This window comes from Asterias amurensis, chromosome 11 (assembly GCF_032118995.1).
Source record: "Asterias amurensis chromosome 11, ASM3211899v1".
Lineage (NCBI taxonomy): Eukaryota > Metazoa > Echinodermata > Asteroidea > Forcipulatida > Asteriidae > Asterias > Asterias amurensis.
In genome coordinates this window covers 7,352,485-7,378,187 of record NC_092658.1, presented here as the reverse complement: position 1 = coordinate 7,378,187, position 25,703 = coordinate 7,352,485, and the positions used below count along the sequence as shown (strand labels likewise).

At 38.5% G+C, this 25,703-nt stretch overlaps 1 protein-coding gene across 2 annotated transcripts in view; it reads left to right on the top strand.

Moving 5' to 3' along the window:
• LOC139943649 (zinc finger ZZ-type and EF-hand domain-containing protein 1-like) overlaps positions 1-25,703 on the top strand; it is a 73,742-nt gene that overhangs the window by 6,386 nt on the left and 41,653 nt on the right. For both annotated transcript variants that reach the window (XM_071940380.1, XM_071940379.1), the window contains exons 9-33: positions 242-341; positions 739-951; positions 1,557-1,688; positions 2,158-2,289; positions 3,212-3,328; positions 3,726-3,832; positions 4,315-4,395; positions 4,911-5,009; positions 5,703-5,782; positions 6,160-6,215; positions 7,277-7,366; positions 7,803-7,865; positions 8,321-8,477; positions 9,267-9,368; positions 17,233-17,339; positions 18,176-18,344; positions 19,445-19,592; positions 20,348-20,418; positions 20,758-20,862; positions 21,369-21,434; positions 21,736-21,904; positions 22,464-23,098; positions 23,537-23,656; positions 24,408-24,586; positions 25,218-25,383. In XM_071940380.1, the coding sequence (XP_071796481.1) occupies positions 242-341; positions 739-951; positions 1,557-1,688; positions 2,158-2,289; positions 3,212-3,328; positions 3,726-3,832; positions 4,315-4,395; positions 4,911-5,009; positions 5,703-5,782; positions 6,160-6,215; positions 7,277-7,366; positions 7,803-7,865; positions 8,321-8,477; positions 9,267-9,368; positions 17,233-17,339; positions 18,176-18,344; positions 19,445-19,592; positions 20,348-20,418; positions 20,758-20,862; positions 21,369-21,434; positions 21,736-21,904; positions 22,464-23,098; positions 23,537-23,656; positions 24,408-24,586; positions 25,218-25,383 (3,464 nt within the window). The remainder of the gene's footprint in view (positions 1-241; positions 342-738; positions 952-1,556; positions 1,689-2,157; positions 2,290-3,211; positions 3,329-3,725; positions 3,833-4,314; positions 4,396-4,910; positions 5,010-5,702; positions 5,783-6,159; positions 6,216-7,276; positions 7,367-7,802; positions 7,866-8,320; positions 8,478-9,266; positions 9,369-17,232; positions 17,340-18,175; positions 18,345-19,444; positions 19,593-20,347; positions 20,419-20,757; positions 20,863-21,368; positions 21,435-21,735; positions 21,905-22,463; positions 23,099-23,536; positions 23,657-24,407; positions 24,587-25,217; positions 25,384-25,703) is intronic.

Here is a 25,703-nt window from a genome sequence, read left to right as displayed (position 1 = left end):
CGGCGGTTTCGGTGGTTTAGTGGTAAAATATCTGCTTTAAAATGGGAAAGGTTCTGGGTTCGAATCTAACCTGAGTAATATGCCTGTGGACTATACAGTGTACAGGGCCTTACATACATCAGTGTATGGGTAAAACCAAACAATCTTTTTCTCTGATGCAAATTTAAGATATATTAATCATCCATTTAGTGTTAATAAATGATTTCATAAATGCCCTTTTTCATCTTGCATCTTCGCTCAGCCTTGAAGGAATTAACAGAGGAAGAGGGTGGCATCATCAAGGTGATCAACAAATGTTACAAGTGGATCCGCGTATCAACAAGCAGCGACTCCGCACAATGGTGAGAAACGACAGTGCTCATTTTTTGGCAAAACAGTTTTCATTGAAAAAAAATCTGAAACAGAGACATCTTAAAATGCAAAGTACACCTTTGATTTTTTGGAACCGTTTGATTGTTTTTTAATCCTATACAAATGAAGATGTACAATGTACACAATATCCTGGGAAAATTTCATTTCAAACATCGGTTGCGGTTTGATATATCGCCGACAAAATCTGGAGCGATTATCTTCATGCAGGAAGAATAATCCCTAATATGAATGCACGTTCTAGTCACTATACTCGGATTCAAATTTTGAATCATTTCAACAAATGTTAAATTTGCATTTGGGGATAAATAATGATATTTAATCCAGACTTTTGTTCCTTTTTGTTTTTGTTTTCCCCAAAATGGAAAGGTTGGAAGATCGAGAGCCAAGCACCTACTGGCAATCCAACGGCCACGCTCGCTCCCACTGGATCCGACTGCGTCTCAAAGATGACATTTGCCTCCAGCATCTGTCCATCAAGGTAGCCCAGACTGACCAGAGCTACATGCCGCAACATATTGTCGTCTTGACCGGTCGGAACCCAAACTCCCTTCACACTGTCAGAGAAGTCTCCATACCGAAGTGAGTCTGAGTTATTGTTCATCAGAGGGGTCAGTTTAAAGGCACTGGACACCTTTAGTAATTGGTGGAGACCAGTATTCTCACTTGGTGTATCCCAACATTTGCATAAAAAAAACAATCTTTGAAAATTTAGACTCAATTGGTCAAGTTGCAAGAGAATAATGAAGGGAAAAACACCCTTGTTGCCCAAATTTGTGTGCTTTCAGATGGCTTAAAAAAACTTCAAGTCTGAAGTCTTTTAATGTTTGATTGAGAAATTCGCTAGGCCCCTTTAACAGCAAATTTCAAGGCCTGCCCATGTACGATTTTTCAATTCAATTTTTTCAATTCAATATTGGTTTATTTTCATACAAAAGTACAAGACCAAAGAAAAAGTCATAGACTAATGGCATTTGGTTAACAATAAAATTACATCAAAAATATATGTACAAGTTACCATGATAAAACAATAATATTAAAAATATATTACTAGAGTTAAACAGACAAACAGGAATTGTGGAGTTGAATAGTTTCACACAGTTGGTCAACCCTTACGCAAATGTTACCAAGCATAGGAGGTCAATTAAAAGAAATTCACACATTTTTTGTTTGTTATTCCTTTGCAGCAACATCACCGGAGAAGTGACACTACTTGAGAATGCGCACGTCACTAGCCCCTTGGTACAGATTAACATCACTCGTTGCCATAGCGATGGGTGTGATGTCAGAATCCACGGTCTCAAGACAGTCGGCTTCAGGTGAGCAGAAGTTCAGAGTTTCCTGCCAAAAGTTAAGCTCGGTTCATACTTCCTGCGAATGCGATACGAATTTTTAATTTACATATTTGCAATGAATAATCAGTTGACTTGTGCTCAACTCTTGCGAAAACATTCGCTGTGAAAAGATCGCTGTGACGTCAGCAGTAGTATTCGCAGGAAGTATGAACAAGGCTTTACTCATGCTTGACAGGGCTTGCATTTGGGGAAAAAATCCATGAAACTGCAGGGATATAGCTCAAAAATTTGACTGTATTTGTTACGAGATTGGAATCAAAATGAGAAGAACACTAGCTACACAGTTTCACGTTGAGCTGTTTTTGGAACAAGCACTAAGAAAAGATTCATCTCATTTTTGTTATGGGTAATAACTTGATTCCCAATGGAATTGAAAAAGATTTGTTTCTGTCATTTCACAATTTAAAGTGATTTTTCTGTCTTTTCTGGTCAGATCCATTGCTAACTCGGAGGTGAGCGTCAAAGATGCGTCAGTGGCTTGGTACTTTGACGTTCTTGCTTCAACTGCAACGGTGGCCATGGCAACAAGCCCGCCTCTCAGGAGCATGATCCTGCAACACACAAGGTAAAGTAGACGTGTCATAATAATAATTACTAGTTCTTATAAAGCGCATTTCACAATAATGTTTCAATGTGCTTTACATTTGTGCCCTGGTCATTTGGCCAATATCATTCCTTTCTCAGCTCCCTGAGGAGTTTATAGCCCTGAGCTGCTGGGGCTCTTCAGTGGCTTTTTTAAACACAATATCACCTCTACCCTCGCAGGTACCCTTTTATGCCTGGGTGAAGAGAATCAATTACAGTAAAGCATCTTGCTCAAGGACACAAGTCTTATGACCCACACTCAGATGACTGAAACAACACAAGCTTGAATTTGATACTCTAAACCACTCGGCCATAACGCCATAAGGGTGACAAACTCACTGGCCTGTTCCTCTCCAGTGTCTTTCTTCACTACCCCGATAGCTTGCAAACCTTGCCTCTTCCTATTAATTTTGGTTTTACCCTTACACCGATGTGTGTTTGCACTGTATATGAGCAGTGCTTTCCAAAGTTCTGTGGAGAAAAAAAATCCACATGCGTATTACTCTGCTGGGATTTGAACCCACGACCTTTGCAATTCTAGAGCAGTGTCATACCAACTAGACCACCGTGATTGCCGGTAGCTAGAGTCAGTTCGATTCCTATATTTCAGCAGCCAGTACCGCAACGATTTAATAGATAAATCTTTGGTTTGCAGTAACACCATGTGCGTGTCTACTTGCCAGGAAGATTTTGTTCTTAAGTGAACTGTCCTGCTATATATTGTACTACTGTTGTGTAGATTTTCGAATTTCGGGAGACTTCTCAGTTCTGAAAAGAACTGTCCATATCTAATAGAAGTATTTGCATTGGGGATGTGTTTTGGCTCTCACCAAAATACTGAAATCAACATTACATGAAGGCTTTGGTTAAAAACTCTTTTCTTCCATCCATTCACTCTCCAGGACGGCTCTTTCTCATATGCCACCCATGTCCCTGTCCACCAGCCAGGTCGGCAGGAATTCATTCCCCAGCCCTCATGTCTTGGATAAGACGGAGGATTTCCTCTACAACGTCGCCAGGTAAGACTACTTTTATATACATTTATTACTCACCCAACAACACAATTAGCGCCAATAACAGGGTGAATCGGAAACACGAAGAAACGTTCACAACCAGGTAGGGACTGAAAACCCAATCCACATGCAAGGCTCCAGGTCTGAGATGGGATTCAAATTGGGGTCCACAGAGTTGAAAGGCAGTTAAAAAAAACACGGTACGGACCCGATCTCCCTCAAATGGGATGGACTGGGATCCTGTCCAGGGCTGGAATTAAAATATTCTCAGTTCTTACTGCAAATGAAACCGAATATGAGCACTGGCCTGACGAGCCTTACTGGCTTGGGACAGACTTTAGTTTTTAATTTTTTACTTTCCTTGCCCCCAAACCTTGTTTTCTTTCCCCCTTTTTGTTGACAGGAATTCTGAAGGCAGATTGGATATTGAAGGGATTAAGATTCTTCTTGAGCTTGGCCTGGCTAGAGGCAGTGTGGTCAGAATCATCAAGGCATTACAGCTTGTACTAGGTAAGATCTGCGCACCCGTTTTATTATTTTAAGTTTTTGTGTTTATTGCACACCCAACAGCACAACTAGCGGCAATAACAGGATGGATAGGAAACGTGAAGAATTGTTCAGTTTTAGATGTGGGAGAAAAACCCCAATGGGTGGAAGCCCACCCAATCAGGTAGGGACTGAAAAACCTAATGCACAAGCCTTGCATGTATGTGATGGGGTTCAAAACGGGGTCCACAGAGGTGAAAGGCAGGGAAAGAAACCACTAAGCCAACCCGATCCCCCTTTTCTTGATTGTTCACATGATTCTTTGTCAAAAGGCCGACTGCATTCACCTTTTTGAGATATGGTTGACACTATAGGAGTGCACTGGTTGGTTTGGGTGTTTACAGACTTGACTGCCTTCCTAAAGTACTAGACTTTCAGATTTGGTTGGGTTTTGCTTATGAGAGGTTCTTGTCTTTATTGATGAATGTTTTTCCTGATATCAACAGATGGTAATGATGAGAAAATCTCGGCAGTGAAGCTGATGAAATCGCTAAACACAGTCACAGAGAAAATGCTCAGGAAGTATGGTGAGTATTTTAAGACAATGATGATTTACTGTTAATGTGGATAGATATAAAAAAGTTTTTTTTAGTTTTTTTTAAGGAAATTTGTGTAAAATCAAAAAGTGTATTTCACGGAATACTATATTATTTGGTTTTTGACAAGAATTCTATATTATTAGAACTGTGACTGAGTGTACTTAAAAAACTATAAAGTGTTTGACAAGAATTCTATATTTCTAGAACTATGACTGAATTTACGTTGAGATGGTAACAGAAACCAAGTGTTTTTTTAACATGACATAAACTTTATTACTCGACAAAAAGAAAAAAATTACATTGCTCGCTCAATTTTAAAAAGCACAAAAATTATCAAAAAATTTAAAAGTTGCAAATAGCAACAAGAATATTGTTGCAAGAAACAACGCACAAGGATTGAAGAATAAAGTCCATACACACCTAGTCTGGCCATGTAGACAACAAGATAAAAATATTATGATCACTAGTCACATCTAACTTTTTGCGCTCTGATTGAATTACAGCAACACAGTTCACAGTAACCCTAGCAGGGTGTGACGGGGGGCAGAAGGAGAGCTCTAGCGGACCGGCCAACGTTCTGTCCAGCAGCTGGACAAGTGATTGTAAGTGATTAGTCAATTGTATCTCATTGATTCGTTTTACAGGATAGAACAAAATTGAGTTTTAACTTTTATTATAAAAACATGAAGGTAAATTGTGATTTCACAGAAAAAAAAATGTAAACAACTCTAGACCTTCTTTACAAAAAGAGTGACCATGTTCAAATGGACTTCTTGGCAGACAAGTTATTTCTTTTTGTGTTGTAAGTATCACATAAAGTAAAGCTTTTTTTTTAAAACAAAAACCCAAACAAATCACAGCTGAACAAGTGTTTAGATGTGCCCCCTTTTTTCTTGTCAAAAGTGGATAAAAATACAGTGGTCTATACAGATATACTAAATTCTAAAAAAACACATCAATTAAATTTTGTGAAAAAAATCTTCTTGTCAAAAGTGGATAAAAATACAGTGGTCTATACAGATAAACTAAATTCTAAAAAAACACATCAATTAAATTTTGTGAAAAAAATCTTCTTGTCAAAAGTGGATAAAAATACAGTGGTCTATACAGATAAACTAAATTCTAAAAAAACACATCAATCAAGTTTTGTGAAACAAAATCTTTTGAAATTGTGGTTTTTTTTTTTTTTTTTTTTTTTTTTTTTTGGGGGGGGGGTCTTTCTTCCTTGATCTTAATTTGAGGAAAACTAAGGGTACCTTTTTAATTTAAACATAAATTTTACCAATTTGTTGCAGCTTATTTGTCGGAGAAGACAAAAGTGAACATGTTTTTCACCAGCGAGACGCCGTTCTATCTCACCAAGCTACAGATCAAGGTAGTTAAAATCAAAAATAGAATGAATAAATCACAGATCATAAATCAATTGAATAATTCAGTATCTAAATTGGAACCCTGTAATTCTTGCATTGGAGCGTATAGAAAATAATTAATTTCAGAATATTTGCCCTACACTTAATTGCAATCTAGTAGATTTTACAGAACTCAAATGAGAAAAGAGAATTAGCTGTTACAAACTGCTTACCAAGCAAAAGATCCTAAGGTGTAAATGCAAGATAATAGTCTGACATCTTTCAGAATCTTTCTTAAAAGATTGAGTGTCATCTTTGAGTAAAGAACATCGGAACTTGTAAGGTAAGTTTGTTTCCAGTGAATATTCTTCAAAGTGCGTAAATATTTTTGTTTCTTATTCAGGTTTGCAAAGGAGCCATAGGAGCCAAAGCCGGCTTCATCTTTGTCTATGACGACAAGTGAGTAGAAATCTTACTGATATTTAACCCTACCATTATTGAATTGATTTACTAAACAATCTTTCTTAACTTCTTAACGAAACATAAAACCATTCAGTAACTCAACACCTTAACTGTTGGACTCCATGTAAAGCATACTCAGTTTACTAGTGCAGTCCTCAGTCCAACACCATACAGTAAATCAGCACCCAAACTGATGGACTCTGATTATGGTGGAATGCCTGATCCCATGTAAAGCTTGATCAGTTTACTGGTGCAGCCCTCAGTCCAACACCATACAGTAACTCAACACCAAAACTGTTGGACTCTGATTATGGTGGTATGCCTGATCCCATGTAAAGCATACTCAGTTTACTAGTGCAGTCCTCAGTCCAACACTATTCAGTAACTCAACAGCCAAACTGTTGAACTCTGACTATGGTGGTATGCCTGATCCCATGTAAAGCATACTCAGTTTACCGGTGCAGTCCTCAGTCCAACACCATTCAGTAACTCAACACCCAAACTGTTGGACTGTATAAATAATAATAATAATATGGCAGGGAAGGTGATGGGATTATGGCTTTGATGATACAAGCATGGCATTTGGCACACAGTCAGAAAGTGTCACAAGAAAGATGTTTGGCTGAAGGGCCATCGCAGACTTGTCCCTTGATAAAAGGGACATTTAACAAAAATTCATAATAGTTCCAATGCGCCAGGGACATCAGAATTTTAAAGTCAGCCTGTTAAAGAAAATAGTGGTGTTTATTTTCCACAAATAAAGAAATCCTGCTTTCTGATCTCCTTTTTCTGGTGTGAGGACACTGGTTCTAAAAGCTCTGTGAAGCCAGGGTTACCAAAGGTGGAAAATGCTATCATTCAACAGACCTAATAATAATAATAAAATAATAGTTAGACTTGTAATGCGCATGTATCCACCCTGCTGGGTGTTCAAGGCACAGACAAAATTCGGAACCTAGTTTAAGATTTTTACGTCAGCAATGACTCTTATGTCTGATCCTGTTTTTGTAAGCTGTGACATTGTTTAAACTGCTCTTCTCTTTTGTTTCAATTCTCAGGGAGGAATTTGATCTTGCCCGGAGTGTGGCCAAGTTTGAGATGTACGACGCCTGGACGGCAGGGGAGTATCGAATCCTTCATGGACTAAGGTAAGAGAGGAAGTCTGCTTCGGAGAAAGTCTTGACTGGAAACAAAATATCTTCAAGTTCATAAACAGCAACTTAAAGACACTGGACACGTTTGGGAATTGTCATAGACCATTATTCTCACTTGGTGTAGCCCAACATATGCATGACATAAAACCTGTAAAAACTTTGGCTCAATTGGTCATCGAAGTTGCAAGAGAATAATGAAAGAAAAACACCCTTGTTGCACAAGTTTGTGTGCTTTCAGATGCCTAAAAAGGCTTCAGGCCTTTTATATTTGAGTGAGAAATTACCTCTTTCTCAAAAACTTTATTACTTCACAGAGACCATTTCTCACAATTTGTTTATACTACAGACAGCTCTTCCTTTTTGTGTTTGTTGCCCGTGACCAATTTTTGATGTGTTTCTGAAATTATCTTATTTATTTGTTTGTTGACAGATCTGCATCTATCGCTGGTAAACCTGACAACCCTGTTGCTTACTTCACTCTGGGGAACGACTGGTAAGAACTGATTTAAGCCCGGTTCATACTTCCTGCAACTGCTTCAAGTGAAACAAAATTAAATTTGAAGTCACATCTCTGTTTTCGGTGTAAATGTTTCGGCTTCTAGAAGAAGCCTCCATACTTATTTAATATTCTGCTTTGTATAGAATGCTAGGTTACTTCTTTAAATTAATATTTTGGCTACCGTTTGGACATTTTTGTGAAGTATAGAAATGAATGAAAGTTTGAATAGAAACAAATCTTGACACCCAAATGTTTGGACTAGGACATAAAGACAACTTCCTGAGTAAGATTTCGGACTGGTGTGGATAATTATATAAAAACTTCAACTGAAACTATTGCTTCGTTATAAAACCATAGATAACCATAAAATAAAGTTAATTACATGTAAGCTTGTTTGTGCTTACCTTGTTCACCTTCAAATCGCCTTACTCTTCTTTCTATGTTGACAGGGATGAGGTCGAAATTCATCTAGATGAGTTGACCCTGGGTCGTTACATCCTCATCAAGTTCCTACGGCCACGGGATACTGCAGAGAGGCTCGGTATCCTAGGGGTCAGGTTCTATGGTCATGTGACTAACTCATCCGCCGTCGACAACATGATTAAGGTGAGGCATCTTCAAACAATCTTCGTCATGTATCCTATCTTCAAAAGCGATTGTAAATGTTCATTGTAATTGATAATAAGGGACCATTCTATGGTAGGGTTCAAATTAGTGGCTTCATCAGTGGCTATGGCTGGCTGCTGTCAAGTCCTACTCTTCAACATTGCCACTGTAGCAATTGTTCGTAGCCATAGCCAAAGTTGACTGGACACAAGCTTTGAGATTTCTGATCAGCAGAATGTGGGTCCCGGTCATGGCACTTGTATCCTTGAGCAAGATAATTTACCATAATCGCTTTGTCCTTCTGATGGGGCATTAAGCCATAGGTCTCTTGTAGTTGGATCGGTAGTGCATGTAAAAGAACCCAGAACACTTATTGTGGAAGAGTAGGGGTTGACCCCAGTGGTTCTGCGGCTGATTTCACGAAACGCTAGGATTAATCCCATCTTGAGTTAGGACGAGTAACCCGTCCTAACTTAGGATGGGTTCAATGCGTCATACGCCTTTAGATAGGGAACTTAACTCGTCCTAAGTCCCTAAGATTAATTCAAAGTTATAATTAGTTTGGTGAAATCTACGGCTGGTTCGCATAGCAAGTACCCTTGTATACAGGTTTCCTCAGGCTTGCGAGCTACAGTGACTAAGTTCACTTATGAGGCATGCTTTGTTTCGTGCTAGAACTATAGTGAGTAATAACAACACACTGTTGCAGTGAGTGTATCTTTCAGTACATGTACACACTAATATTTTCCCGTTTATAATTTGAAATGTTATCCTTTTTTTTTAATCCAGATTTTAGTGGCCCCCTTACCCTTTGACCAAGAGGCAACAATCAACTCGGCAGAGCTTTGTATCAGAGTACTTCACTTCGTCGTCAGAATGACCAAAAATCAGGTAAGAATAAACTATAAACATATAGGATTTGAGGCATTGCATGGTGGGGTATCAATGTATATTTGGTTTGCGGTAACACCATGTGTGTATCTACTTGCCAGGTAGAGTTGTTCTTAGGGAACGGAACTGTCTTGCTTTATTCTACTGCCGTGGAGTAGATAATCGGAGGTTCGGGAGACTTCTCAGTTCTGAAAAGAACTGTCCTGTTATTATAACTATTTTTAGTCTCCTGACGATGACTAGAGCAAGCTAGTCGAAACGTTGAGACCAATTTAGAACTGACTCCGCGGCAGTACAGTTATTACGATCCTACAAGCTAAAGTAGTAGTCCAGTCTAATTTCTATACCATCCGCCCTGGTAATAGTTATAAAAACAGGACAGTTCTTTTCAGAACTGAGAAGTCTCCCGAACCTCCGATTATCTACTCCACGGCAGTAGAATAAAGCAAGACAGTTCCCTAAGAACAACTCTACCTGGCAAGTAGATACACACATGGTGTTACCGCAAACCAAATATAAACTATAAACAGTAGTAAACTTGTGGGTATAACCATGTAAAAGTAACTAGAATTTGATGTTTGTAGAAACAAACACAAGGTGTTCGGATATCGTCAAGGTCAGCGTTTGGGTCAATGAAATAAGTGTTGTTAAAAATGCAAAGATTTTTTTTCTCGATGTGTATTATGGTAATTTAGCATCAAAAGGGTTGTTGCTCGAACAACTAACAATTAAAGGAACACGTTCCCTTATGAGGCGCCAAGTGTAAACTTATTATTTAACGCAACTATTTACAACTATCTCACCAAGTCGCCTTACAGAAACTAAGAAGTTGACTTAACAGCCTGAACACGCGTTGAGATGTGTGTGTATCAAACCTTGTGCACCACTATGAGAGCACTCTATTTCCTAGTTTGTATATTGCTTTTTGACTTTACGTTTGCGGGCTACAACTAAATGTAATACTGTAATGCCCCTTTAAATGATGTTTGACCAGGCAAAGATATAAAGTAGGTTCCAACGGTTACAAAATATTAGTATGATTAGCCCGTGCTTAGCCCGCTCATGGGGGTTCCATTGTTTGTGATTAAATTTACTTCATTATCATTATGTTTGACAACTTGGACCGAGCACCTCTGGGTCAAAAGATGTTTTGGAGTTTTCTTAACTTTACAAAATTATGATGTCACTTAACCATTGCTTCGTCCTTCGGATGGGACATAAAGCCGTTGGTCCCATGTGTTATGTAACGCATATAAAAGAAACCCAGTGTACTTATCGAAAAGAGAAGGATTTCGCCCCGGTGTTCCCGGTCCGATCGGCAGCAAAATTGCGCCACAGCACCTTGTAAAGCATTACATGGTGCTACCAGAGTATTAGTATGATTAGCCCGTGCTTAGCCCGCTCATGGGGGTTCCATTGTTTGTGATTAAATTTACTTCATTATCATTATGTTTGACAACTTGGACCGAGCACCTCTGGGCCAAAAGAATTACGGATTTATTTTAAACACATGTCATGACACGGCGAAACGCGCGGATACGAGGGTGGGTTTTCCCGTTATTTTCTCCCGACTCCGATGACCGATTGAGCCTAAATTTTCACAGGTTTGTTATAGAAGTTGTGATACACGAAGTGTGGGACTTGGGCAATACTGTTAACCGAAAGGGTCCAATGGCTTTAAGTCATGTTTGACGCCTTGGAGCGGGCACCACTAGGGCAGGAGATGTTGAGGAGGTTCCAAACGATACATAATTAGTATATGCTTAGCCCGGTTTTGGGTTCCAGTATTTTCTTATTTTATGTAAATAACATTATATGCGCTAAAGGAACACGTTGCCTTGGATCGGACGAGTTGGTCTATAAAAAGCGTTTGTAACCGTTTGTTATAGAATACATAATGGTTGGAAAGATGATGTAAAAGTAGAATAAAATGATCCACACAAATTTGTCTCGAAATTGCGTGGTTTTCCTTTTACTTTGCAAACTAACACGGTCGGCCATTTTTGGGAGTCATAAAAAACAGGATCTATGGAAAAGCTGAAAATAAAAACCATGTCGAAATATACCATTGCTATTCAATAGAGACGTATTGTAGTCACTTTGGTTGGGGAGTGAGGAAACTAGTAAAACACACATAAATCACAGTGCTGGCTGGGACATAATGTTATGCACCTGGCAAATCTATGCATGGATATTCTTTAGAAGGTTTTGTTTGTTTGAATAGATTCACATGGTTCGTTGAATATAAGGGGGTTGGTTGTGGCGACAACAACCTTTTTATCCTTTTGACAACCATCATATAATAATGTAACTTCACGGCTCATGGTTGCACTTTGGTATTGTCACTTTTCAACTCGGCTCTACGTGCTGTCTGGTACCTTCCATACATACATTTTGTTGTGAAGATTTTCATTGTGTAAAGGCTTATAGTTTGATGAATAATATGACGAAAACAAACTTTTATCCGTTTGAACTGAATTCATGATTTGTTGTCTCAATCTTCTCACGTAGTTATTTAGTAGGGTCAAAACCTATTTTGCAAGTACATGTACACCATGTAGTGTTAGTTGGACGCAGTTTGCTAACAGCCATTAACCTTTTTTAAATAAAATCAGTAAATTAATAATTTTGCTTGTTACATAAAATAAAATTGAAGAGGATGCCTGAATTGACTAATACAATCAGAGTTGGACGAGGTGTAGACTTGATTCAAGTCTTAGATTGTGGTTATTCTTCTGTATCCCAGGCACAAAAAAGGCCCCACATTATTAGCGATCATGCGGGCCCTAACTCGCAACCTCAATTTGCAACGTGTGCAGGCTGTGTATAAGTAAACTGTAAGTCGACTTGGTGAGATAAATTATGTCAGTAAGTGGACTTAACATTTTATCTAAGTCGACTTGATGAGATAAACTATGTTATTAAGTCAACTGATAGTTTTGAGTAAGTCGACTTAGCAATATAATATGTCGGTTAGTAACTGGTTCCACGAAATAAGTCGTCTTGATGAGATAACGTATGTCGGTAACTCAATATGTTGGATGGCACTCCTGGAGCTCCGTATGTGACCTTTTGCCAGTCAAAACTTATCAATGGAAAATCACGCCATGTGCACGCACATGGCACTGGCGTATAATGTGTAAACAAGTCTGAACAAGCTATAGTCGCGAGGGGTATGCTGCGTTGGGCATAAACACTTAAGCCAAGAAAATATACAAATGCTTACTTTTGAACCGTAAGACAAGGTCAAACTGGGATTATGTCTGCGAGGCGTTTACTGAGTTTTGAATGATGATTCCGATGATGTATTGATTGTAAGAATCCCCTGTGTAGATCAAAGTTATGATTTTAAAATAAAAAAACTTTGAATGACCATCATTCAAGAACGGTTGACGTCATCATGACGTAACTTAAACAGTTTCCTCTCCTAATAAATACCTATCTATGTGTGAAGTTTCAAGTTCATACGGGTTTGGAAAAGGTGCTTTTGTTAGCAGACAAGGTATTTTTGAGTTGGCCGAACAAACTTAAAAATACACTAGAGATAAAATTTTTGTTAATTACAAAAATACGGTGTTCGGTTGGGCGTTACGTGATGACGTAGTTCAAAAACATTGAACCATGAAGATGACTTTTTCTACAACATGTCGTTAATTTTTATAGTTAAACTTGTGTCACAGTTTTTAACGACTCCTTTTTTTCTTCACAAATGCAATATTTTTGTGTAAGATTGGCTTTAGGTTTTAATTTGCAATTTATGGAAACCCTTTTAAAATTTAGCTACCTCCGCACGGGATGATGTACACAGATTTGATAATCAACAGCGCCCTATTTTGTTGGACAAACGAGAGCTCTGTTGGGATTCCCCCCCAAAAGGTTCTCGCCATATGATTTGTACACATTTTAACATTGTTTTATTGTAATTTAATACCTGATGACGACATTATGACGTAATTAGGCCTGTGTTGTCTTAAAAACACTAAGGTTCAACTATCTGTTGAGTTTCAAGGTTCAAATTAGTGCTGGGCGAATAGTGAAATTTTGTTATTCGGATACCGCTGGCCAACTATCCGAAATTAACCGGATATTCGAATAGTTTTTTCGCCGCTAGAGGGCGCTATTTAAAAAAAAAATTTAAAAAAAATAAAAAAAATTTGCCACTAGAGGGCGCTGTTCGTTTGTGAATGAGATCTTCTGGGCGGATTGATATTAGTTTTAGACAGTGTCACTCGGTTCATTCATAAAAATGACCGAATCTAATTTAAAGATGGCAATTTGCTTTTTCTTTTGATCGTGATTGACTCTACGTGAAGGAAAACTTTTGTAATCTTTGAACAAATTACGTCAGAAATGTCATTGTTTTAACTCTTCACGGAGGTGAGCATAGTTAAATACTTAATTTATGCTGTTTTATGCTGTCTTAATAGAAGTTTCATAAGGATTCAGACAAAACATTCATATCAGTTGTCGCCCGACGTCCGCGGATATTCGGATAGTTAAAGAATATCCGGTTACTCGGTTGTAATTACAGAATTATCCGGTTTGTAAATAGGTATTCGCGCCCTATGCGGATATCCGGTTAAGAAAAAAAAGGCATTCGCGGTTACGGATAGGAAAACCTATTCGCCATTAACCGGATATTCGAATAATTCGCCCAGGCCTAGTTCAAATCGATCTCAATCTTGAGTTATGCCGTAGATCAGCTCTAAAGTTGTTTTTTTTATGAAAAAAACACGAAGTCAAACTTATTCGTTGAGATACAGCGAAAAGCAAATGTCGTTTTTCAACATTAAAAACCTTGTCATGACCTAATCAATGACGTCATCATTCCAATAAAATGGCGGTTTCATCTACTCACTATTGTCTATGTACATAGTAAGTTTTAAGTTTGTACAAGCTTTACTTTTGTTTAAAAGCTCAAAAGTTTTTTTTTTTTATGTAAAATACACGAAGGCAAACTTTGACCCAGGGTAACGACCGGAAGCTAAGGTCATACAATTTTTTGCGTTACTTTTCAAATGTTGTCCAAGTCTTTATCTATCCGATACCCAAGTATGAACATCATAGCTCTTATATTCGTTGAGATACAGCGAAAAGCAAATGTCGTTTTTCAACTTTAAAAACCTTGCCATGACGTCATCAATGACGTCATCCTTCCCAAAAAGTGGCAGTTTCATCTACTCACTATTGTCTATGTACATAGTAAGTTTAAGTTTGTACAAGCTTTACTTTTGTTTAAAATTGCTGGAGAAGGTTCGCAGGGAAAGAAGAACACGAGGGAAAAAAAAAAAAAACGGAACAATAACAATAGTTGTTCGGCTGTTGGTCGAACACTTAAAAAACATAACAATAACAGAACACCTAAAAAAAAAAAAAAAAAACAAACAAACAAACAAAAACAAGAGGTCTTCGGACTTGAGTCCGAACACCTTAATGAAAATCTGGATTGTTTTATTTATTTGTTTGTACTAAAGTTTTGTTTAATTCGGCAGTTTATTTTAGCAAGACCACTCCTAATTGCTTGGGCCTTATACTTTAACCATTCTGTTTTCTTTGAATGTTTTGTATTGTAACATCCATGTCTATGCATGGAGGTAGAAATAGATTAGTTTACGTAACATCCTTTCCTACTAGAGAAAGTTTAAAAGGGCTTATGTTATTCCAGAGATTTTTCTTCTTCAAAATATTTAACTCAGAATAACTTGGATAGTTGTTTTAACAAATAATCAAAACAATTGATGATTATGCTAAGTTCAAGAAGTAATAGATAGATATTGTAATACTGACGTGAATTCCGTGGGCCCAAAACGCCCTTCACCCGGGGGAAGTGGTCGATCGATGTAACGTCTCTATTCTTCTCGGTGTTTAACCAAAACATGGCCAATGTTCGTCATTTTGTACTGTTGTTTTCTCACATAATTAAAAGTCCCATGAATCACTGAAGTAGGTGGCCATCTCAGCGAAACTTCGTCTTCAATTCCACATTGACCACTAAGCCATCAGAAGGGTAACATTTGAACAATTTGACGCCAAAGATTGAGAGGAAATCGTTTTTGCAGCGATCTGCATAAATAGAGCTATACAGCTCATAGCTCTATGCATATCACGCTATGGCACAGAGTACAATAAACTTGGCAGCATGCCACCAAATAAAATGCCTAATACACTACACGTGTATGCCACATGTGTTACGCACAACCAATGGGGAAATTTCGTAGTTCTTTATACATGAAATTATGAATTTTCAAACTCGATTTTGAACCAGAAGACGAGATCAAAATGGGATCATGTCTGCAAGGCATTTACGGAGTTTTTAACGAAATTTCGGATGATGTGTCGATTGTAACAACCCATCATGAATCGACCCATCATGTAGATCAAAAGTTATGATTTTTTGAAATAATAAACTTTGAAAATTCATAACTCAAGAATTGATGGCGTCATCGTGACGTAACTCAAACGGTTTCTTCTCCTAATAAATATCTAACTATGTGTGAAGTTAGAAGTTCATACAGGTTTGGGAAGTGTGCTTTTGTTAGAGGGCAAGGGACGGAGATGTATTTTTGAAGAAAAATATACAATTGCAAACTTTGACCTTCCGGTACGAACGGAAGGAGGGGTCATACGTTTTTGACGTTAACTTTTTAAATGTAGTCCCAGTCTTGATCTATCAGATGCGTAATTATGAATATCATAACTGTAAAATTCGAAGACATATAGCGAAATGCAAATGGTCATTTTTTGAACCTAAAAACCTTGTAATTCGACACCTGATGACGTCATCATGACGAAACTAAAAAGGTTTCATCTACTAATGAATATCTAACTATGTGTGAAGTTTCAAGTTTATGTGAGCTTAGCAAGTATGTCTTTTAAACCAGACCTTTGCCAGATTTGTATGCTGTGGTGATGGTTAAGCATCAAAGGATGTATATTTCAACCTAAAAGGCAATAAACAACGCCCTTTTAACTCATTTCAGTCACTTCCGGTTTAAACAGATCAAAAGGTCAACGAAAGTTCACCAACATATCCATATCCATTTCTGTAAAGTACGTAACGCCCTTTCATATGATGTATAGATTGTCAAAATAGCTTATGTAGTTTAGGTTATATGAACTTAGGAAATATTGACAACTGTAGAAAAGACTGTAAGGGGCATGTATGTTTTAACCGCCTTGAACGAAGACTATTCTTCATGAAGCTTTTTCGCGCTCTATTATGGATGATCACTGCTGCACCGCTAATACACTACACGTTGTGTGTATGCCTACGTGCAATGTTTATGCACATACCAATGGGGATTTACGTTGTTCTTTAGACGTGAATTTTGAAATTTGCAACCTCTCTTTTGAGCCAGAAGACAACATCAAAATGGGGTCATGTCTGTGGGGTGTTTACAGAGTTTTCAATGACGATTCAGATGATGTTTCGATTGTAAGAATCCCTCATGTAGATCAAAAGTTATGATTTTTTGAATTAATAAACTTTGAAAATTCATAACTCAAGAATTGATGACGTCATCATGACGTAACTCACACGGTTTCTTCTCCTAGTAAATCGCTAACTATGTGTGAAGTTTCAAGTTCATACGAGTTTTGAAAAGGCGCTTTTGTTAGCGGACAAGGGACGCTGAGAAGAAGAAGTAGAAGAAGAAGAAGAAGTATGAAGAAAAAAAAAATAAAAAAATAAAAAAATAAGAGGTGTTTCGGGCTGTTCGCCCGAACACCTAAAAATCAAGAATCAGAAATTGTGAGTCTTATTTCAAGAGATTGACACATGACCTCGTCAAACTTACAACTGAAAAAAGTAAGTTTGGGTCCAATAAATGGTAAATGCTAATATTTTGAATTTCTCCGTTGACAGGATCTACTGAAGAAAGTTGAAGGCAACAACGCTAAGATGGCGACCCTTGATATGCAGTCAGTCTCTTTGGGTCTGATTACTAAGCTTTATCACTCCATACCAACGAGGTAAGAACTTCAAATTTTATTAACGCTTGCTCATTGCCAAACTGGGCAATTTGGTGTTAACACTGCTTGCTTTCCATAAAAACCTAGAGAATGCTGTGCTCAACTGCACTCTATGTCCTGCCAGCATATCGGTACAATGTTTTCGGTACAATGGGATTTGAGGCATTGCATAGTGAGGGTTTAATGTATGATTTGTTTGCGGTAACACCATGTGTGTATCTACTTGCCAGATAGATTGAAGGCAGTGGACACTATTGGTAATTACTCAAAGTAATTATTAGCATAAAACCTTACTTGGTAACAAGTAATGGAGAGCTGTTGACATTATAAAACATTGTGAAGTTGTTGAGTGATGTTGTTTTGCGAAGTGAGACAGGGAGCTTATTCCATAGGCCAGGAGCAGCTTTGACTTTCAATATTATCTCGCAACTTTGACGACCAATTGAGTTCAAATGTTCACATGTTTGTTTTATGCATATGTTGAGATACATCAAGTGAGAAGACTGGTGTTTGACAATTACCAAAGGTGTTCAGTGTCTTTAAGTTCTTTTGAGAACTTGTCTTGCTTTATATTCTACCGCCGCGGAGTAGATTTTCGGAATTCGGGAGACTTCTCAGTTCTGAAAAGCAGGAATTTCTTATAAACTACTACCTCGGTGGAAGGTAGAAAATCAGTCGGACTACTACTTCAGTTTTAGTTGATCAATGGGACTTCTCGTTATAAACTTAATTATCGCAGACCGAGTTCTTAAATTAGTCTCAACGTTTCGACTAGCTTACTCTTCTTACACCATTCTCACACCCTTCCCATGAATTTCTCGGTTGTTTATTTGCAGTAACTCCCAGTGGATGCTGATCCGTATGTTGACCCTGAAGTTATTACATCACAGCTATCCATGCATCATGAACAAGCTAGAAGCGGATACCGCTAAGCATAAACTCAAGAAGATCATCACTCAGGCTCTCCCGGCTGAACAGGGAGGAGCTCTAGCAGCTGAGGAGAAGGTAACAGTATTTTCGTCTTCCCTCATCTTTGTTTCCAAACTTTGGGGCCTTGAAGTGTTTTTATACCTTTTGTAGATCAAGTGTTTGCCCATGACATGAATTCCTACTCATTGTAAATGAAGATGTATGTAATATAATTTACCTCTAGAAGTTTCAGCTTCATTAAGACCGGGTTGCGCGATGGACGCGGCTATCATAAAAAACACAGTTAATATGTCTCAGCGATGACTATAAACTGTGTTTTTTATGATCGCTCGTCAAGATTTCCATCGCGCGTCCATCGCGCGACCGACTATAAACCGGCCTTTAGTCATCAATTTTCTGAGAAGAAAAGTGAAAATCACAGAGCAATGTTTTCAGGAGAGTCCCGTTATTCTGTTGTACATGCTAAAATAATTTTCGCATTTTCATGAATGGTTTTGCTAAAAAAAATACAGCACCTAAACAAGTAATATTTGAAGAGAAGCTTTCTTTCTACCATTATTATGTTTAAAAGTGAGGATCAGACAGCTAAAGGGAAGGTACATGTTTGGTAACTACTCAAAACAAATATTAACTTAAAAACTGACTTGGTAACAAGCATTGGAGAGCTGTAAATAATATAGAACATTGTGGGAAACGACTCCCTCTGAAGTAATATACTTTTTGAGAAAGAGGTTATTTCTCACTAAAATAATAAAAGACTTCTAGCTAGAAGTCTTTTATTCTTATTTGAAAGCACACAAATTCGTCCAACAAGGGTGTTTTTCTTTCATCATTTTCTTGCAACTTCGATGACAGATTGAGCCCAAATTTTCACAGGCTTGTTATTTTATGCTTATGATGGGATACACAAAGTGAGAACACTGGTCTTTGACGATTACCAAACGTGTACAGTGTCTTTAAGTAGGATTTGAAACTTTGCATGGTAGGAGTACAATCAGGTGAGGTAGCACTACGTGTAAATCGGTACTGATCAAAACTTTGGAGTTGTTACCACCAGTGTTTCTCACAACCACCACTACTCAAACGAGAGGTTCAACCACAAAAAAACCTTTCCTGGCTCACTCAGTTTTCAAGGATTGTATTTCAGTAGATGCCTTCTCATTGTTTTTCTTCAGGATGCTGGTAAGCCAGATTGGTTAGTAGAATGGGAGGACTGTAGCCAGAAGATGTTTACTCATCTATGTGACTTGGTGAATCAAGACCCGCCTCCTGATAGTCCCGAGATGCTCCTCAAGGAAGCGGCGAAGGAGGCCATTCTGGATGGTAGGAGAAAAACAAAACTTCTATGAAATATAGTAATTTGTTTTAATCCTTACATCAATGTGTATGAAGCAATGTATACTAAGTACTTTCCTGAGGTCTGTGAAAAACTCCACAGGCAGTTCTCTCTTACTATTTCAAAATTACTTTTTCCTTACATCGATGTGTATGAAGCAATGTATACTAAGTACTGTCAAGAGGTCTGTGAAAATATCCACAGGCAGTTCTCTCTTACTATTTCAAAATTACTATTTCCTTACATCGATGTGTATGAAGCAATGTATACTAAGTACTTTCCTGAGGTCTGTGAAAAACTCCACAGGCAGTTCTCTCTTACTATTTCAAAATTACTATTTCCTTACATCGAGGTGTATGAAGCAATGTATACTAAGTACTTTCCCGAGGTGTGTGAAAAACTCCACAGGCAGTTCTCTCTTACTATTTCAAAATGAATCAGGCCACAGTGTCGCTGACTTTCATTGGCAAATATCCCTGTGCCATCTGCAAATATGAAGGAAATGTCACTACTGTAAATAATTTTTCACCAAGAATATGTCTGGGATAAATTTAATGTAACGAGAATCGCAATATTTTGATATCCTCTAAGCATTGATGATCATCATTAACAATAGTTTAATCATCTGAAAAAATATTGCAATATTTGATAAAATTGTATGTCGGCAGGGTTGAGTTTTTTGTCTAAATACTTAACTAAAGTCATTAAAATTGTATATTGTATACATCTTCACCACTTTTAGGAGCGGCAGTGTTTTTCCCAGACAAGGATACCAGGAAGAAAGAACTGTTTCGTTTGATGAATTTATTAAGTGTAAGTATACTTCACAGACAATTTCTGTGGTCATATATGGGTCGATCTGGCTGGCTCCCAAAGGCGTCCATTGCCTGTGGCTCAAACTAGTTGTGTCCGTATTCTTCGCAATACAGCCGCTAAGCTGCAGGGATGATTAGCCCCCCCCCCCAAGTTATTATTATGTTAGTATTTGAAGTTATCTTCAATAAATAACATTTTGTAATTTGCATACTTTGTAAGGTAATTTCACTAAAAATAAAAACAGTTCAGCTCATCTCATGTTTTCAGTGACTCCCATAGGAGGCTGTTTTATTGTGGGTTTTTGTCTAATTGGTGTCCCGCTTGTTATTCTGGCAGAGTAACGTGGAAGCGGCTACCAACCTCGTCTTCCAGTCGCTGTGTCATCATTTTGGAAGCATCGATCCCAGTGGCTTGCTCAATCTACCCACAAATCCAACCGAGGTAAGTTTTGTCTGTGTTTAGTAAGTTTTTGTGCTTACAGGGTTTATGAAATTTGGCCCAGTTTACTTCCTACAATCTACATGTAGCACGTAAGAAATGTGAAAACCCAAATACAACAATGTATCATTTCATTTTATTTATTAACTCTAGTTGTGAGGACTCTAAAAAAAAAAGTGAACTTACTTATAATGGTACTAACCAACCCCATAGAGAGGACACAAGTGTCATGACTGGGACTCGAACCCACACTCTGCCGAACAGAAACACTAGCGCTTTAGTTCGGTGCTCTTAGTTTATATATGAACACAAGCACTAATAATGATGCGACAGGGTTTGTTGTGGGAAACATCCAGGACAGTTTCAGTGAGATACATGTTAGTTGTAAAAATGTAAAGATTTTGTGTAAAGGCTATTTTAGGAGGTACATATTTGCTCTGACCGTCTCTAACAACCTGACATCCAAATCTTACAATAATTCTTTTATTTTCTTTTTTGAAAATTTCCAGGAAAACTTTGACGATCATACCGTGTTGAATGTAGTGAAGACTCTTCAATCAGTTGTGTTCAAAGAGGTAAATATACCATCACTTGATTCAGGTTTAACCAACACCCGCTTTTATTATAAAAGCGTGAATGATTATTAAAAACAATTTGTTTTGTTCAGCCTTATACACCGATGTGTGTGAGCACTATATGATCAGTACTTTCCTGAGCTCTGTGAAATAATCTCAGGCATATTACTTTTTGTTTTTATTCACTGAGCTCGGGAAAGGAACCGCGAATACAGTGCTAACGCACTTTATCCCTCATGCAAATTTACATCGATTGATTCAAAAATTAATACCGAATTTGTTTTCCCCTGACTTAATCCAGTTTGTGACGAGTCTCGGGGAGCCATCGCAGCTAACCAGTGGTCAGTCGTACGTCTGTCGACTGCTAGGCGCTGTCCAGGCTAGCTTTATGGCCTGGTGTAAAGACATACTACAGCCCAAAACGCCTAATCCAGCACACGTCAAAATAGCGCATAATGCTATACTGAAATGTAAGTGGAAATGTTCCTACTCTTGGTAAGATGTTTCAGTGAGTTAACTAACCAGGTGAAACCATTCAACTGCATGGGTTTTGTATGGTGACTCAATTGTGTGTAGAAGTAAATTGTGTACTGTGTGCATGCATTTACCTCGGGATATCATATTCAGGCTGGCATAGTTTACCTAGCATTTGAACAGTTCGAAAAACTCAAAGGTATACTTTGCCTTTAAAGGTTTTGATACCTCTTATAGATCCAGTTTTTGGCCACGACGTGAATCCCTACTCACCGGGAATTAAGATGTATGTAATATAATTTACCTGTAGAAATTTCAGCTTCATTAGTCATAAATTGTTGAGAAAACATAGTGAAAATCACAGAGCAATATTTTCAGGAGAGTCGCGTAAATCCGTTGAGCAAAAAAAAAAAATTGTGAAATTTTGTTACCTTTAAATCGTGTAAGTTTAATGTAAACCTGAAAGTTTGCATTCTGTGTCATACAAAAAGTACCCAAATACACAGTATTGGTTTGTGTAGATTTACAACGCTTGATTGGATGTGATTCTTACAGACACTAAAATGCAGTGTGAGGTCAGCGTAAAAGCCCTCAATAGCCTTCACGCTCACCTGGTGAAGCAGCAGGAAGAATTCAAACAGAAGCAAGATAAGACGCCAGACAAACAAACCCAGGATGACAACACCAAAGAAGTTGATCTGGAGAAAGTGAAGGACAAAGTGCAGGAACAGCTTGCAGATGCTGCTGTCAGTAACACAGCGCAGCAGGATGGTAGTCGACGGCAGGAGACGGATGAAGGGTCAGGAGTGGATTCCTCAGAAGGTCCAGTCCTGCAGCGGGAACAGCAACACCACACAGCTGTAGACAGCGCGGTGAGACCAGACCCAGCAAGCCAACCACAGCAAGGCGCTGCTACCACAAGCCAGTTGGCTGCAGCGACACCTGCAGTCGCCGTAACTGATCAGCAGCAGCCGCAGCAAGCAGCGGAGCAAACGCCTGCGGGAAGCAGCAGCGAGGAGCCCGCGAAGAAACTTGGAATGGAGGAGGAGCTGCAGATTCTTGTGGAGCAGCGGCAAGAGCGCGTGGAGCAGCAGCAACTGCAGCAGTGCCGGATGAAGTTGAAACAGCAGCAGCAGAAACTGATTGATGCGTTGCAGCACAGCTTCCTAGGAACCATCATGAGGCAGCTGGTAAGAAGCCAATCACGATTATCAACATTTTCACAAGCGTGCAAACCAAACACTTTTTTAAAATCCCCTCTCTCTTCACTAAAAGTGTTTTTTTCCCCACACTGTTCAAGATAGAGATACTTGAATGTGAATTACATGCAAACCCTGTGAATTATGAGCACAGATATAAGAAATATATAAAGAAGTCAATAGAACATTCCATCTTTAACAGATGTACATGTATACAACTGGCCTTAATTTCTTGTGTAGAAGATGCATGCTTATCTGACTTTCAAAAGAAGAAAGAAAACACACTGCGTCTTATTAAATGGTGCAAAAGGCAATGATGATCTAAGGCCCAATGAACAGAGGTATTAATAGTGCAAGGTGCTTTTGCCAGGCTTGGGATACCACATAGTAAATTTTTCTTGACCTTTGAACCTTGTGTCTTGTTCCCAGACTCTGATGTTGATTCTACTGAGCGATCAGAACCTGAACCATTCTATCATTAATGACATCATGCAAGTGTCCATAGCAGTCAAGAAATTGCAGCAGCTGCTCGGAGACGACTTTAATGAGGTAAGTGGACTCTGGTTTTGCCAGTTAAGGTTTTGCCACTTTATCTCCCGAATTTTAGATTTGTTACGAAGATGTGGAGAACAACACTCGAAAAAGAAGAACTTAACCATCTCAATAAAGAAAGACAGGGCCCTTTCTATGACCAAACATATATCTTTTTATTTGTGGTGATGTAAAGAGTCTGTAAACTACAGTTGTGCATCTACATCTATTTTCCTGAACGGTGAAAAGGAGTTAACGACTTCCAGTTAGTCCCACATACCCCGCAGGAAAATACTGCATGTTGAAGTGTCTTGAGCGTCACTGAGTGACGGATATGAGTGCTTTATGAGAAACCACTATTATTAATAGGTATATGGGATTATAAAGAATTCAGATGAGAAAATAGAATTAGCTGTTGCAAACAACTTACCAACCAAATGGACCGAGGGTATAAATGCAAAAAATAGTTAATGGCCTGACGTTTCGACCCTAGCAGAGTCTTTCTCGAAGGCTTTTTGATTGTTTTTAGCCTTCGAGAAAGACTCTGCTAGGGTCGAATTGTCAGGCCATTAACTATTTTTTGTATAAAGAATCCAGTTACACTTATCACTATAAGAGAAGGGGCTTGCCGTTTCTAGCAGTGGCTGCTGAATGCACCGCATATCCTTGTAAAATCTTACATGGTGGTATGTTAATTTTTTTATTATTGAGCATACTGAACAGTGCCCACTGATCACCCAAAAAATCGTTGTTTTTGATTGATTGACAGATCCCTGCTGACGATTTCAAGGAGGGGAACACCAAGAAGGAGAAAGTCACCTTGAGGAAGTGGGACATTGAATCTGCCCATCGCTACCCACATAATCAACACGTCACACAGATCTTCAACTGCCCCGGGGCGCAGACATTCCAAGTGGACTTCGACTCCCGTTGTGAAACGGAACTCAGGTGAAGTATTTGATTGGTCCCATGCATTGTGTAACTCACATAAAAGAACCCAGTCACACTTTGTTGTCTCAGTACTATAAGGTCGTAAACTGCAGTTTCATATTCGTAGCAATCAAAAGGTTGCCAGGTGAATTAAAAAAAAAAAAGAATCAGGAGCAAATGTGTCCATGGGATACACAATCTGAGAAGCGTTATGCTGAAACGCTTCTCAGATTTAAATTTGTTTACAAATCTTTTTACAAAACCACATTACTTCGAAGTGAAACGTTTCTTAAATTGCTTTATACTATTGCTGCTGTAGGCTTCTATACCAAAGAATTTTATTGCCATTCATTTTTAAAGAGTGTTTACCAGTGAGGTGTCATGGCCCAGTGGATAAGAGCACCGAACTCAAGCTCTGATGCTTCTGTTCAGCAGATGTGGGTTTGAATCGCGGTCGTGACACTTGTGTCCCTGAGCAAGACACTGAGCAAGGCCCAGTGACCACGGGTAATAATGTCAGAAGCGCTGTGAGACACCACTCGGGCGTGAAAAGCGCTATATAAAAATGGTCTATTATTATCATTGTATACCTTTTCTTTCAGCAACAAATTAACCAACGTGTTTTTATAAACTTTTTTTCCCCGATCAGGTATGACTACCTTGAGTTCACAGATTCCTACGGAAACAAGACCCGTTACGATCAGAAGGTTGGCAGTGATAAATGGCCGGTGTCCGTCACATTCAAATCTCCAGTTCGTCTACAATTCCTCTTCCATTCAGACGGCAGCAATAACGAGTGGGGGTATAAGTTCACCGTAAGTGACGGAGTTCAACTTTATAATTTCTAGGAAGAAGCTATAAATAAATAGTAAACTATGTCTTTAGTGGGAGTGTTGGCTCCGAAAAGAGCTAGTGGGGTCTCGACGTTTCGAACAGTATACTCTGCTCTTCTCTTCTGCTCATCTTCCTTTCTCCTGAAGGCACCGGCTCTTTTCGGAGCCAACACTCCCCCAAAAGAGATTCACACATGGTTGTACCCGCAAATTTAATATTTACTTATAGTTTGTTCCTATTTATCCACACCATGCAAAGTTTCAAACAATACTTTTTAATTGTTAAGTTCTGGAGCTGTCCT